We start from the raw sequence: 16,154 nt of genomic DNA on the forward strand, positions 1-16,154 counted from the left end.
CTGTCATCATTTTTTCCCCTCAGTAACACTGGTTGGAATGGGCCTGTTAAAGATCATAATTTAGAAAAATGACAAGATTCATATTAAGATTCAGATTCAACACTCAAAAGCACAATTCGGTTTTAGTGGCATTCCCTGCACCGTGTACATTTTTCATTATTATGTCTTTTGTTTTTAGTTAGAAAAGCAATTGTCACAAAATGCAGTGAAGCTCAGAGCAAAATAAGAATGCAGGATCTGTTCAATGATGAAAAAGTTCAAAAAGTCAGTACCCTTTACAGAACTAAGATGGTGGAGATGGCTACAGAAAATCAGTATAAACTATGAATGCATAACCCAGGGACTGACGTCTCAGCGTAAAGAAAAGTACGCTAATTTTTCAATCATTTTTTAATGTATTTATTAGACTGCTTCATCAATAAGGGCCTTTTTATTGTGTACTGTTTTTCAGAGATCTTCGAAGAGTAGGTGTGAACCTGGCTGGACATCAGAAAAAAATCATCACTAGTATTCAGGAGATGAGAGTTCATATGAACAACACCAACTCTACTGTAAACATCTGATGCATATGTACAGGCACGTGCACACATACACACACACACATACATACACACACACACATAATATACACACTACATATGGACCTATGTGTGACGAAAAGACTCAAATTTGCTGTTGGACCTAGAGCGGCTTAGCACTTTCTACAGACAAGGAAACCTTGGGTTTATGGATCTAAACTGGAGGATCCACATTTTTGTGGTTCTTGAGTGTGGCGTTTGGTTGTGGTGTCATTGAGGAGATTTGACACTGCAGCACTAAAACCAAACTGAACTGAACTGAGTGGCGCTACATGAAGGGAAGATCTTGGTAAGCTAAATTGAACTGGAATCAAGTGAAGACTTTTCATTCTAATTATTCGGTTTGTGTGAATCTTGGGGATTCTGATATCTTTGTGCACTGTTTGGATTCTCTCAGATCAAATATGAAACCACAAGTATGTCTCTGAGAGCAAACCGGCACTTTTGGCTGTATCACAGATATGACAGCTTCATGCAGTGGGATCAAAGTGAACTTTTTTAGAATGTCTCAGGTGATCTGAACCCAGTGGATCCGAACAGTAATGACTCTTTTCTCTGGAATTACAGTTCCATTACAAGTAATTAAATTTTTTCTCAGGCAGGACAAACATGTAATAATGGACCAAGAGCAAAATCGTAGTTTTAGTCTTTGCTTTGACATGCTGATGTGCTTTGGATTTATTAGTTTAATTGTTGGCCTTTTGGCAGGTCTTCATGCAGCACGAATGCAGTTGCAATCCAGCTGTACAGCTCACAGAGGGCGTACTCGTATTCAACATCATATATGTCATTATCTTCCAAAGCACATGTTGCAACATTCTTTGTTAAAAACATTTAAATTTAAAATACAGTGCAATTAGTGACTAGATGTGTTTGGATCTTTTTGAACCTATAAAAGTATGAAAAGATGAAAGGCTTAAGGTGTTCGGATACTCTCTATATCTGTTATTCTGGCTGAATGTATAGCACTACACAATGCTCAGTTGCAGCATCAACCTGTTATGTTTATGCTGTCAAATAGGGATAGAATGTGGCAATAGAACCATTCTTGTCCTTCATACCAGCTTCCAAATGACGCCGCAGATTGTGTAAGAGATTCAGCTTTCTGTCATCTTTGCTCTCAAAATCTGTAGCAATCTTCACTGAGATCTTGATGGTTTCATACAGAATTCATTCAATCAACTCCTAGACCATGAAGATTTAAAATGAAAGTTGTTTCAAACACTGGACACGTTTCTTTCAGTGGAACTTTCACTCAGGTTCCTGGTAGCCTTTGTGCAGGTTCTTGCGTCATCAAGACGCACTTCACTTGTAACCTAACAGAAATATTTACTGAGATTCTACTGGAACCTTTGCTCAGACACTAATGGATCCCTCACCTAGATTCTGATGAACCTTCATGCCGGTTATACGTCAGACATTCAAATGGGACAGACACAAAAGGCACTTCCAGAAGAACTGAACTGGATCCATCCAATTTTCATTTCATTCTTGTAAATTCATGGAAAGTTCAGTCAATCCTGATCAGACGTTCATGAAGGGATTACCCAGATTCTATCGGGACTGTTTACTGATATTACAATGGAATCCTTTGCTCAGATTCTAATAGAATCTCTCGTAGGATCCCAATGCAGCCTTCACCCAAGAGTGCACTCAGAATTTCAAGGAGCCTTTACTTAGAACCAACAACCTTCAGGTACCGCAGAAAACCCTCAGCAATCTATTCAGTTCACTGGAGTCTCTTTCCACCATGTCTGCCACACCACAATAAACCTCACTCATACAGGACTGCTGAAAATACGGAGGCAATATTGATCAACTTGATAATCATTTATTTATTTATACTAAAAAATGAGGAAAAATGATGTACACAGTTTGTGTTTCATCGTAATACTCTATGGGACTACTGAGCAGCTCTGCCTTCATGTCTTTCGTGTATATAATGTATTATATATTTAAAGCAGGGAGCATTGTTCTTCTGTCTACCATCATGTGGACAAGTTGGTATTGATCAAGCATCTCAGAGTAGTACACATTAGTAAATAGTGACAAATATTCTAAATCAGAATTCCTGCTACGCAGACCTGGACCATTGTCAGTTGGGGGCAACCAGCACATCTGTCCCCATATAAAGGCACCCAGACGTATGCAGATTGATCAAATATTTATGTTACATTGTCAGTGATTGTGTTTCATTTCAACTTTTGATGCAAGAACTAGAAATATTTTCAGTGGCCCTAAATGAGACAGCAAATACTCCGTTGTAATGAAATTTGAAAAGGGTGCGCAGGGATTGATTTATGAAATTCTGATATGGTTTAAAGGTATAAAATGATGTCAGTGATCAAGCCCTTGCTTTACTTCTCTTTGGTATGTTGTACATTGCTGCTCAGTGCTACTCAGTAAAGCTTGACCCTTTTCACCATCCTGTTCACCTAAGCAGGAATGGAGTTCTGACCATATATATATATCCTCTTTGCAGATGACATGCTCATATTTTTTCTTGGTTATACACGGTTATACTGCTAGTGCTGTGACGTAAGGGTGGGAACAAAATGAGATTGTAAAGCTAGTTTTATAAGAGGTGGTATCTGTATGGAAATCATAGAAAAGCACATAAGAAGAATGTAAGGTTTTAAAGGGGTATATCACATATTTAGAAAGCATTTTGATTTTAAACACTCAGACCTCCCTCTGAGCTCAAGGGGAGTCAAAGAAAAGGGTCTCATCAGTGGTAGAAAACCAACTCACTTGTGACATTCAGGTTTTTCCACCTGCTGTCAAGATTATACTTAGATGGTATATATAAAAAAATGTGAGTTATTGTACATGCATATGTGATTTTTAAAATCAAAATGTCATACTGGAGTGAAAGTTTGCTTGAAAGATAAACATCTGCATCGTCTCTTTAGTCTACGTTTCCAGCTTTGGAGGTTTGGATCCAACTTGTACATTAATATACTATATTGTGGTTTTAATGGTGGTGAACGGTAGCCATTTAGCAGCATTAAGTGTTTGGCTTGTACTGTTTTTATCCACTGCATACTTATTTTTAGTTAAAGATCTATTATTCTCAAAAATGCAGCCATCTCTATGGCAGTAAAACATATACTTTATGTAGACTATTGTGACTATGCAGATGTTTAATTTAGCGGGGGAATGCATCAATAGTGTGGTGCACCTTTTATATTAGATAACATAAGGCATGTGGAGTGAAAGTAATTGTGCTGGGTGCCTTTAATTTACCACCCAGCATGTATTCAATTAAAGCTTCTTCAGTCATATAAATACCTTAGGTTTTTGAGGAAGCTTCACAGTGTTTTGATCCTACCCAAATTTCCTGGTATTGGCTTTTTACAACCACCCTTTTCCAACTTGATTTTGAACTTAAAACCTATGCCTGGGGCATGAACAGTTGGTGAATAGTACACCCTAATAAGTGCCTCTCATCTTTCAAGCACCATTATTTCCTCCCCCACCAAAATACTATGCCCCAATTGTGCCCCAACTTTCTATGAACTTACTTTTTGCCATCAATATCTACAGGCAATAAGAAGAATGTCAGACAATGTGTATGTTGGAACTAATTTAATTTGCACTTTATGAGAAATATGTTTTCCTATTGTTTGACTAAAAATGTCTGTAGGTGACTGACTTTTTGGTCTCAGTTCTTCTCAATTATTTACTATATAATTAATTATTGTGTTTCCTTATACTGATTTTATCACTACATATTTTCAATGCTTCCAATGGTGTTAAATTTGAGAGTTAAGCACAATGCATTGGTAATATTTTTAAAACAAATCAAAGCTGTTTATCTGTTGAAAACTTAAGCATCATTGATGTAGAGCACCATTTTCTTGTATAAGGCACAACAGTACACCTTCAGAACGTAAGCACAGGGTTTGACAGAAATCTTTAAGGACAGTGAGAAGATTATATGATTTTGTACAAAGGTCAAAAGCACTAGCCATTGATGTCAATAAACTTCAGCCAGAAATTTTGGCTAAGTGTTTGTGACACTTCAGCATAACCACTGCTAATTACAAAAGTGTGAAAACTGATATTGATCTGAGGTCATTGCAGACAACTATGAATATACAGTTTAGTTGATACATGTTGCCGTGTGAAATATCTTCATTAATTCAAATGAATTATTGTCAGTTCTTCTGAAATGGCGTGATTTTATCCTGACCGTCTTTTATTAAGCAGTTCTCATTTATCAGGATGAAACAAAGCACAGCAAACCAGCAGAGACTAAATTTATTGATATGTTGTTACTCTACAGTGAATGTCAGCTGGGACTCCATCAGGCATGCAGTGAAGTGTTTATGCAGGAGCTAATTTTTCAGTGTCAAATCATGTTACATAATACATTTCATGTAACTGCAGAATCAACAACTTTGGCATTCAAAATTGACTTTCAGAAGAGGGCAATTTAATTTCTTCACATCAGTATATCATAGACATTGGGGATTGCTGGAATTACTCTGTAATAAAAGCACTGCATAAAAAGTCAGACTGAAGGTTTGACTTCTAGCAAATGTACAAAAGCAATACCTGATATTAATAGCAAAAAAAAAAAACATATTTACATACACAAATGTGTGAGGATATAACAACCATAAGAGGTTACACTGACATCTTAATGGTTTTAAGACGCTTCATAATGATGAAAAGTGTTGGTGTATATGAAAACCGCAGATATAAAGCAGAGAGGTGGGCGGGGCTGTGTCTGGGCCATGGTCCTGGCAGTAAAATTCTTTGTTTCCCTCTATAGTATTAATATTTTGACAAGCTCAAGTTCAAGCATTGCCAATACTAAGGTGGTATGAACTTTCTTTTGGCTGAATCATAGGCACAGACACAGGATGTTTGAAATAAGCCTGAACTGATTTCCCATCTCTAGCTGACATCTTTGTATCAACAGCCAGTGAGGAAGTGGGTATTGTAGTATTTTGTGCCACTGACAAACCAGACTGTGGGAAGATGCTTTCTCTAAAGCAACTGTGCATTGAAATATTTATAATTGACATAAGAGTACTGAAGACTCCAATGTTTATGTGTTGAGTGACATTGAGATTTTGCTAAAAGTACCCTTTCAAATGCAAATTTTCTGTAAGAAAAATACTTCTGTTACCAATTGCCCCGCCCACTTTATAACTGTATAGTTAACTTCTCAGGAAGAGGAAAATAGGAGATATACTTATTTGGGTCATGACAAATTTGGCGTTAGGGGAAAATGTGCAACTTTCACTTAGAATGTCAGCATACAAAAGCAGGTATGTGATAATTTGGCATTTCCCAGGTTAAAAACAATGATCTTGTTATCGGTAACTCACACATAAAGTTTTAAACAACTGAATAACTGTTTTGTGATTCTTTGAAAGCACAGTAAAAATACTTTGCTATTGATGTGCTATTGGTTTGTCTTTGAGACTGTCATGTATTATGTTTGTGTTGATGTTTTTGTAGTGTGTTCTCAAATTCTATATTTTTGCAATAAAACATTTTTAAAAATCTCCTCAAGTAGCTTTCATTGTCTGCTTTGCTGTACATCGCCATCATTACCAGTCCTTAGGATGACCAAACATTAAAAATATGTCCTCTCATGGTCTACTTGTACCTTTTGAGTAAAAGTATTTACTACAGCACATGCCATTTTTAGCCATGCACACGAACAGCTGGCGTAAGGGACAACTCAGTCCAGGCTGTTGTATCTCAACAGCTGTGAGATAGGTTGAATTTGTTTCAGACATTCCTCCCATGATGCTTTGTGGCAATTTTGGTGACCCCTTACATTAGCATAGTACAGCACCAATTTCAGTTAGTTATTAAATGTTTATGGATGCGGCTGTGTCGCTATTGGAAGCGATTGCTTTTCAGCATCACCAGTTAATAGGCCAACCTACAGCTTATGAACTTTATTGTAATGTACTTTGTTTGGATTTGTGAGCTGTTTTTTGTGTGTTTGTATCCCGTTAGTTTCTATGAGCTGCTGCATTAAATCCAAACAATGAAAGTGCTCAAAGATGTTTCCCAGTAAAGCAATTAGACGTGGTTCATTGGTAGAGATACAGACTGTAAGGGTAACAAAGCAGTCAGTTAGCAGTTCTTCTCTTTGTCTTGATGGAGACTGGGAGGAAAGGAGGAGAGGAGAGGAGGAACAGATGGAGACCAATGGTCAATAAGGCCACCTCAGGTGACATGGTCGTCATATATTTGTGAAGCTGTTTGGTGAAAGTTATTGATGATGATGCTTTGTGACTGACAACAGAATCCAGTAGCAGACAGTTCATCACTGGGTTATAGTGATAATGAGCTGTGAGGTGCTGTAAAATGCATGATGTTTTAAAGCCTGATGATGCAAGACCTTGCAATGGTGTGTCTGTCAGATGCGTTAGCTGCTGATGTCAGCAGCTCATGTTATTGTGTGATCCCTCTTTAACAAACGAGCCAAATGTGAACGCCTTGCTTACAATTAGCGTATTAAACAAGACAGGTACATCTGATTTTATGCAAGAAATCGTATACAGAATGTGGGGAGTGCTCATTATGGAGGATTTCCTCTTTAAATCCTTCTGACAGGTTTTACAATGGAAAATGATTTCCTTAATCTCTTTTGCAATACATAAAAATATCCCTAATTTACACGTCTTTTCATGATTTCTGAAACAACCTTGAATTGTGTGAAGGTGACGCTCAGTTCTTACAGCTCTACAGTAGTTTATATGTAAATATCAGCTCCAAATGGCTGTGTGTGTGTGTTATGATATCAAATCAAACCTAGCTGATCTCTGGGGGAATGCATTGCCTGTACGGCTCAAGGTGATTACTACACACACACGCACATAAAGTGTATGAAGGTGAAATTAGCCATCACACCATCAGCGTGGCTATTACCAAAACCACTGTATCAGCGGCTTGAAGAAAAGAGCTGTAGGCCATGTGTGTGTGTGTGTGTGTGTGTGTGTGTTGGGAGATTGCACTGGAGCTGTATTCCCAATGGTGCTGACTGGAATTGTTCTTGGATGGATGGACAGGGTTCTCGTTTTGGGCAAGCCCGGCTGTCCCTTTATATGTATGCATACCTGCATACCTGCCTGCCTGTTTGTCTGCCTGTTCATCTGCCTCTGTCTGTTTTGACCAGCTCCATGAGCCTGACTACAGGCCTGTACATCATCATATCTGCATGGCATTTCAATTTGTGACTATTGGGTCTTTCTGTCTGGTTTTCTATTTTCCTTTACATCTCTGTCCCAGTCTGCCACTTTTAACTGTCTGGGTGTCTATTAGACCTTCACAGTGTCAGTGTAAAGTCAGATACCCCAGGGCACGATAAAGTAATTTTCTATTGAAGAGGTGTCAGTGGTCGAGGCGTCCCAAGGGTCATTTGAAAATCATTGCCGAGATGCCTCTTTAATCATTATGAGTGACCTTCAGCAGAACCTTAGCTGTCAGTTTAGACATGATTGTGTTAGGTGTCTGTGAATCAGTTGGTTTTTTGTGTTGCTCTGGTCTGTGTTTGTACTGTACGTGCATCTACATCCACACCTGTTTTTGCTATTGTCATTAGATATAAATTTTTATATCAATAATTTGTGTGTTGTGAGGAAAAAGGTTATCATGAGAGTCTGCAGGAAAGAGGTGTGCTTCATAGTTAAAAGCTGATGCTGGTGCAGACTTTATAGTGGGCAGGGTGTTTGAAATGGCAGTCATGTTTTGAAGCAGACCTGACCTACCCTTTTAAAAATGCAGAAACTTGCAGGGAAATTATAAGCTTTGTGGGGTTATGGTCACTTCGGATTGGATTGGATTTGGTTTTTCTAGCCAGGAATCACTCTCTTAGCTGAAGTAGTAATTGCCTATGTGTGCATCTATTAGTGTGACCATGATTGCTTTTTGAGTAGATTACTATAAAAACGCCCATTAAAACAATTCATTTGCATTAAATTCTCAATTACAGTATATCTGAAAAGCAAAATTTGAATAATTCTATTTTTAAAGTGTACCTTTTATGTGCACTGACTAAAACTAAAACTCAAAATCAAAATCCCAGGATAGATTTATTTATTTTACATAATTGTCTCTTCATCATTGAAATCCCTGGCTGTAGAGATGGTGTTTACATAGCATGCTCACTGAAGCATATAATCAGTTGAATGAGAAAATGAAATGAGCGTTTCAGTGTGATATTGACTCAGGACTGTCCACAAACCATCTGTCACCATTGAAAAAGTGTTCTAGCATGGGCTTATTTTAAGAGATGATATTGTTGTTAATATAACTAACGATTTCAACTTGTTAAATTAAGTAAGAAAATGTATTTTCCCTGCATGTCCAGGTCATGGCCTGCTAGTTGTCAAAATGTAATTTTTTAAAAAAAAATCACTTCTCATGCAGATGGAAGCTCAAGGTGCACATGTGCAGATAAAGCTGCTCGCCTCCATGTAGCAACTACCATCAACACCCATTAAACTGTTACAGGGGGTCTGACCCAGACCAAATAAGCTGCTGGTAAATAGCCTTATCCATTCTGCTACTGATCCGAGAAGCCTGCCATGAGAGGGCTGAGTGATGTCAAGTGGCTGGCAAGGACACACATTTAGACACGTGCACACTCACACAAAAACCTTGACAGCGGTAGCAGTCTAGCACAGGTCTTTGTGTAGTGTTGGAGATAACACACACACACACACACACACACACACACACATGCTCTCTCTCTCTTTCTCTCTCTCTCTCTCTCTCTCACTCCCTCCCCAGTATCTGTCTCCTTCACACAACAGCAGCCAGTGGGACGTATTTGTCACTTGCCCAGATGTTTTTCCAAGGTCCTTTATTTGAAGCAGTCAATCATATGAGCAGAAATGTCCCTAATGTGAAGTCCCTTTGGTGCAATGGCTCTGCGTGTCTGTCTAAGTTTGTATAGGTGCAGCCATGCATGTGTGTGGAAGGTCAGTCAAGGTGACACGAAAGTGCAGTTAACCTGAGACCAGGGAGGTAATATATTTATAACAACTACAATACACCACACACATGCAGTTGCTATTTTTCTGGTGTAATGAGTTCTGTCACTCTGGCACACACACAAACACACACACATACACAGAGATGTTAACTGGCCGCACATTCTTTGTTACTATTTTCTCAATAAAAATGAAATCAGCATCTTTTCCAATGTAATTTTATTCATGATACTTTTGAATACTGACAGAACTACTTCAATGTGAGGTGATGAAATCCAATGCAATGAAAAATATGTCATTAATTATTGCTAATATGTAAAACCTGTCAAATAAACTGGTCATCTTTTAGTCAGACCAGCGATCAAAAATGTAATATAGGTAATTATATTTCTATTTCATCATCTAGCAGGTCAATTTTATTCCTTATCAGCCAAGAACATAACCCCTTATGTACTTTTCTTTAAAAGAGGGTTTTCACTACCTTTTACTAGTCCTTCACCTCATTTTTTGGTCCCAATGTGTAGTATGGAAGCAACTCTAAAACATATACAAAAATGAATGATATCTTATTACAAATAAAATGAAAGAATTATCTCCATTTGAACCTGTAATAACTCCCACAGTCTGTTTTACATTTGCAGAGGATTGTTAATGCAAATAATAACAATAAACTTTGAGCTGGCGAAACCCGTCATTCAACAAACAAGAAGAAGAAGTTAGAGAGAGCCATGCAGCTGTGACATAACCTTCAAGAGCATGAAAGAAAGCGCATCAGGGAACTGCTAAAAAAGAGCAGAGAAAAACCTAAGGATAAAGGTGAAAAGGATTTGCAGAGTTTCATGTCAAACCTTGCATAGTATGCGCTGCCACATTTGGAGCTTGTTAGCCCCCTCAGCCTTGCTCCATAATGAAGAGGTGCTGCCTGCCCACTGAGCTGTCTGGTCTGATAATTATTTTGACATTACCAACTGAGAACTTGAAGGGAATTATCCTCTACAGCCTCTAGTTGCTATACACCCTCCATAATCAGCCTCACCATGCATATGTACATGTGTGCATGCCACTGGACTTGATTGGATTTGGAGCACAGTCTCTTTACTTTTTCCTGCATGATTCAGTTTTTGTGGCTGAAGCAGAAGAAGCAGCATCGTCAGTGCTGCAGCATGCCTTATTATGGATACAGCCTTTGTTTCAGCTTGTGGAAAGAAGAATGCAATTAAACACCTACAAATAAGTGGGCTCAAGGCTTCATTACAAGTGTTATTGCTCTTCTGTATATCAGATTCACTGCAACACTACTGCTTCAACTTGCAAAACCACATAACATTGGTTATGAACTTTGTGTTATTCCTCACTGTAAGGTTTGAACAGTGTACCTACTAATAGTTCTGACTGTGTTAGAGCAAGTAAAGCAAAGCAACAGTAAGTCCCTGAATGCATCCTGAGGGAGCGCAGGGCCAGATGTTTCTCACAGTTTGAACAAGTCGCAACACTGGTGAAGTTAAAGTGAAGTTAAAAAGTATATTTTTTTCCTTGTAGAATTGATTTTTTGAAGTCGTTCATCTATTGGTCTTTGAAATCCGTATAAACGTGTTTAATTGATTAATTCAATTCATTTTGCTTGACATCGGGTAGCGGAGTGTAATTCAGTTAATTTCAGTTCATTATAATCCAATCAGTCCAATATAATTCAGTTAAATCCAAACCAAACTGGCAAATAAACAAATGTCTTGATCTCAGAAAGTGTCTGTACAGAACATGAGGCTTTCATTTAAAAAAATATGGGTTCAATCAGAAAAGTGTAAGGCGGCAATTCCGTACTTTGTATATGAAAATTCAATTTTCTAATAATATCACAAAAAGCAGGGCCACCATCTTCTGTAGCACATGATATGAAAATTGGTGTTTTTTCACATATATGTATAAACTGGAGTTAATAGCTGTGAGAATTCCTTGGTGTCTGTGAGAAACATTCCATTTGTCTTAATATTTACTATGCTCTGCACAGGCACACTAATGACGGCAATGCATCACCTGGATATTGTTATTCAATAAAAACTGTGTATGTGATGTGTGTGAGTGTGCTACAGAGTTCTTTCTCAGTCACTCTCCCTGCACATTTGCAAATATCTTGCTCTGTATCACACATGCGTAATGCATCATATATGTGTGACGAAGTGGCTCTCATCTCAACACTACCTGCACGGAATTCCATGCAATGAATTTTAATCGTGCAGTATATTCACTGGCCCATGCATATTAATTGATAGTGCGCAGAGTGGTGTGACACTCATGAAGCACATGATGCACAGGATGCTGATACTTTTAGCGTTACGTGAGCAGGTTTGGAGGAACACAGATCTGGTTCATTTCTGCTACCACAGCATTTCAGTGGAGGTAAATGGAATTCTATTTGCGTTATTTTTATTGGATTCACTCTCTACTAAAGAAATAGCCCGTTTAAAAACTGTAGACTGTGAGTCTGTGGACTTTTCAAATATAAATGAAGCTTCTAAAGCTACAGAACAAGAGATATTGTCTTTTTGATTTCACATATTTTTGCCACTATTAGTAACAGTTGATATAGTAACCGTAGTTAACTGTAGTTAACAGTATGTTGATATAGTGGTTAAAAAATACGCTTGGTGACAAAAACAAACAGCTAATACAAATTTTTTTGCATATGAACATAACTCTCAGCTGCTCAGTCTGACCTTTGCTTCAACAGTAGTGCTCACTATAGTGTGTAATAAGTCATTATTAAGTCATGTTTCTAAAATGACTATTGATTTTGTCCCACGGTGAGAGAGGACTACAACAAAATGCACAGATAGAGATATGAGCCGATGATGGATCACTCTGCTGTACTTTGATCACTGTGTGCTTTTCCCTTAGTGATTTCCCCCAGAGGTATTTTCTTCTTATTTTGTACTCTCCCTGGCAGAAAAATCAATGAATGTTTGAATTACTTTGAATGGATGATTTGTCCGAATGGATAAGGACTGAATGAATGATGTATAAGGTTAGGATGAGTATATTTCAGAGTGCACGATATGCTTGTCTCTGTACTTTGACAGCAGTCTGAAATAGAGCAAAAATAATTAAAAAAATATTAATAATAAATAAATAATATTTCTTAACAAACATGATCTCATTTGGCTGATTTTCATCTCATGTTGTATGGCCAATTTTTTTAGTATAACTATACAGGCATGTATAGGCGTGTTCATGAGCGTGTGTGTGTGCATGAACCCGTTTAGCTCAGTGTCAGACCTTTGGAAAGTGTATGTCGTAATACATTCAAGTCCATTAATGCCTAGGAATGAAACAGAATCCGAAAGAGGACACACACACGCACACAAGCACAGGCACATGCACGCATATGCCTGTGCACACACACACACACACACACACACAGTGCTCTATGTCTCTGATAGCTTCTATTATCTAGGTCTCCCTCCTGGCTGCACATCAAACATGGATGAGCTCCAACCATAAAAGGCTCCATTTTCCTTTGATTTATACAAGGAATAAAAATCGGAAAGGTGAAAAGTCCAAACCATGCATATTTTATCAGCTCGCTGACACCATAGGCAAGACAGAACAAATTTTAACATAGAGCAAAACTTAAAATAGACCATGATAAGACCAAAAACAGCAACTGCAGCGCCGAACCTCCTGACCTCATTGGCCAAAAGCCTTCTAACCCAATCATCTATCAACAAAAGTTTGTCACAAATAAACGAGTTTTAACCGCTTTTCAAGTAAGTTTGACTTCACTTGACAGATTATTCAAATTATGACAACCTACTCGGATACTCAGTCAACATGGTCATTTGTTTAGCCATTTATACCACAGAATAGACACATGAAATTGAAGTCTAGGCAGGAATGTAAAAATATATTTTACATGAGGTTTACATTTCTTTTGACACCGCAGACATCGAGTTAACAGATACCGCTTTAGGATCAAAAAAACGGTCCTCGGGGCCCAGTTTGTCTTGTTCCTTGTTAAAAGACAACGGTGATTACAGATCAGCACTCTGGCAATGAGAGGCTTTATCTATGTGTCCCCACGGTGTTTCCACTAATAGTTCCTGTGGAAGGCAGGGTGGGGGCTGGGCGGTGTGTGTGCTGGCCAATCATTGGTGAATAGGTGAAAATGATGATAAGTTGCTGCAGTAGCTGTAGCTTATCACATTCAAGAGTCCCTTTCCAAAATCCGAGTTCGACAGGAAATTTGAACAAATACATTTTGAAAATGCACTCTCGCAGCAGTTAATGTCAGATCCTGTCAATATGAAATATATTAAGCATTTATATTGTTTGAAAAGTGACTTCCCTATGTTTTATAAAATAGCCCCAAAGATATGTATGTGGTGTAAAATACTGTCATAACAAAATTATCATGACACTTAAGTAAGCACCTAGATACACTGAATAATCAACTTCCTGTCATGAATTACCCTGCACACTTCGTGTATTTTTAGGTAAAGCTCTTGACATTTGTAGTCATGTGACACCTTTAACTTTGTATGTTAAATGCTTTTGGTAAGGGCTCCCAGGTCCAGATACCACTCACATACTGGTGAGCATGTGAGTTCATCCCCAATCCTATCCACCTACTCACCTCCTCCTTTACAACCATCCTTCTGTACTGTACACCCATCTGCACTCTCTCCCTCCCTCCACCTCTCTCGTCATAAATCCCTCCTTACATAGCCCCTCTCCCATCCCCTCTTTCCCTGCTTCGTCTCATCCTTCCTTCCTGTCCTCCTCTTGTTCCCACTCCCCACCCCCTCCTTCCCCCTTTCTCCATCCATCCATCCTGTCTGAATAATGCAGTGGCCATGCAGCTGCACTGCCATTGTCCCTGCTCCAATGTTAATGTTGCGTCCTTGTCACAATTATTGGGTCACTAGCATCCATCACAACTAATCATTTTCATACAGATACATGGAGGAGAAAAAAAACACATTACGGAGAACAAAGGCACACATGTTGAGAACAAAGGCACACATGGAGCAGAGAAACACGCTGCAGTTTATGACGCTCTTGTTAAATTAAAGGATGCACTTCGAAAAGAAAAACACAGCAGGCACTTTATTTTTGACACTGAAACAGATGCCACATGTAAAATGTAAATAAGTGAGTGTTCAGGGATTCTTGTTTGCTAAATTGTGGGTATTTAAAACTTATTATCAAAATTTTATCCCAAATTCATGTTACACTGCAGTGATCTGGGAGAAAAGGGACATCCTGGACTGCTGTTCAACAATCTCATATGCACCTAATGGTTTTAGGTCACACAGACAATTCCGATTTAAAGTGCCAAGATGTTCCGATATTTGACACGCAGAATATTTCTTAATGACTGTGACAGGATGAGAGAGAGAATGGAAATTGATTTCTTTGTTAGTTTTTGCCCTGTTTAAACGATTATTTAAAACATTATATCTACAAAAAGACAAAAACCAAACCAAACAAAAAATACTTAGGATAGATATCTGTCACCACAGTACTACTTTTCTTAATGGAGTTTTGGCACAACTTTCACAACATCATGGTCTTCTGGCAGAGCTGCCTGCATAATATAGCCTACCAATAAGGATAAGTTGAAATATATACATTTTTACTTAGAACCATCCACCAAAGAGCAGTTTGTAAAAATCATCCATGTCTGTTATAGGATTCTCTCAGCAGCAATTTTATTATTTGGAGTCGTTGTAGCTTAATTTGTAATGAAAGTCGAATAATGTCAAGATGTGGTCCTACTGTTAGAGTCCAGATTTCCCCTGTGGTTTGGCTTTGCTTCAGATTTAAGGATTAAGAGAGTAGAGAATGTTTGGGATGGGTCCTTTGCAGGATTATTTGTTTGATTTTCATCAAACAAACACTGTTCAGTGATGGACTCAGTGTATGGATTTGGACTGCTACGCTGAAGAATTAGTGGGTCCGGGACTGAAGGATGGGGGCTAATGTGGATTAGGTTAAACAAATCCATTAAAACATGAAAGGTTGTTGATAGCTGATGGGAGTGGGAGTATCAGACATCTCCTCCTAGAGACCAGGCCCTTTAGGGTATTTGTGTGTGTGTGTGTGTGTTTTTCTGCAAATGAATCAATAGCGATGAGAGCAGGCTGGTTTCTATTACCGATTTAATTATCCTCCATCAAATAAACATGATAGCACCTTGACATCACTTAGACCGCGGTCCTAAACACACACCGTCAGACATACGTTCTTTCACAGAAAGAGAGATTACACGAACGTGCAGGACGTATTTTATTTACACCCAAAGAAAACAAGACAGAACCAAGGTCGCCAAGGCAGAGAAAAAACACAAACGCTTTCACAAAAGAGCAAAGATTGCAGGTCATTTAATTAACCCTACCCTTTAAACAGAGAACAGAAAGTCAAAAAGCTAGCATAAGTGGCCAGTTAGGTAAGATAGCATTATCTGATTTTGTCATTTAAATCCATACTAAGGCAAGTTTTAACACCATGAGTTAAGGAGTTGCAGTTTGTACTGACCTCATGCTGCTGCACATCAGCTCAAGCACTTACAGCTTTGTTTATGTGTGTTACAAAGCAGTCAAGCAGTTGT

At 38.3% G+C, this 16,154-nt stretch overlaps 1 protein-coding gene across 1 annotated transcript in view; it reads left to right on the top strand.

Moving 5' to 3' along the window:
• LOC124051797 (ephrin type-A receptor 5) overlaps positions 1-6,095 on the top strand; it is a 60,538-nt gene extending 54,443 nt beyond the window's left edge. The window contains exon 19 of the mRNA XM_046375471.1: positions 452-6,095. Within this exon, the coding sequence (XP_046231427.1) occupies positions 452-563 (112 nt within the window). The 3' untranslated portion in view covers positions 564-6,095. The remainder of the gene's footprint in view (positions 1-451) is intronic.
• Positions 6,096-16,154: the final 10,059 nt, after the last annotated feature.

The sequence above is a fragment of the Scatophagus argus genome, chromosome 20, assembly GCF_020382885.2.
Source record: "Scatophagus argus isolate fScaArg1 chromosome 20, fScaArg1.pri, whole genome shotgun sequence".
NCBI lineage: Eukaryota > Metazoa > Chordata > Actinopteri > Scatophagidae > Scatophagus > Scatophagus argus.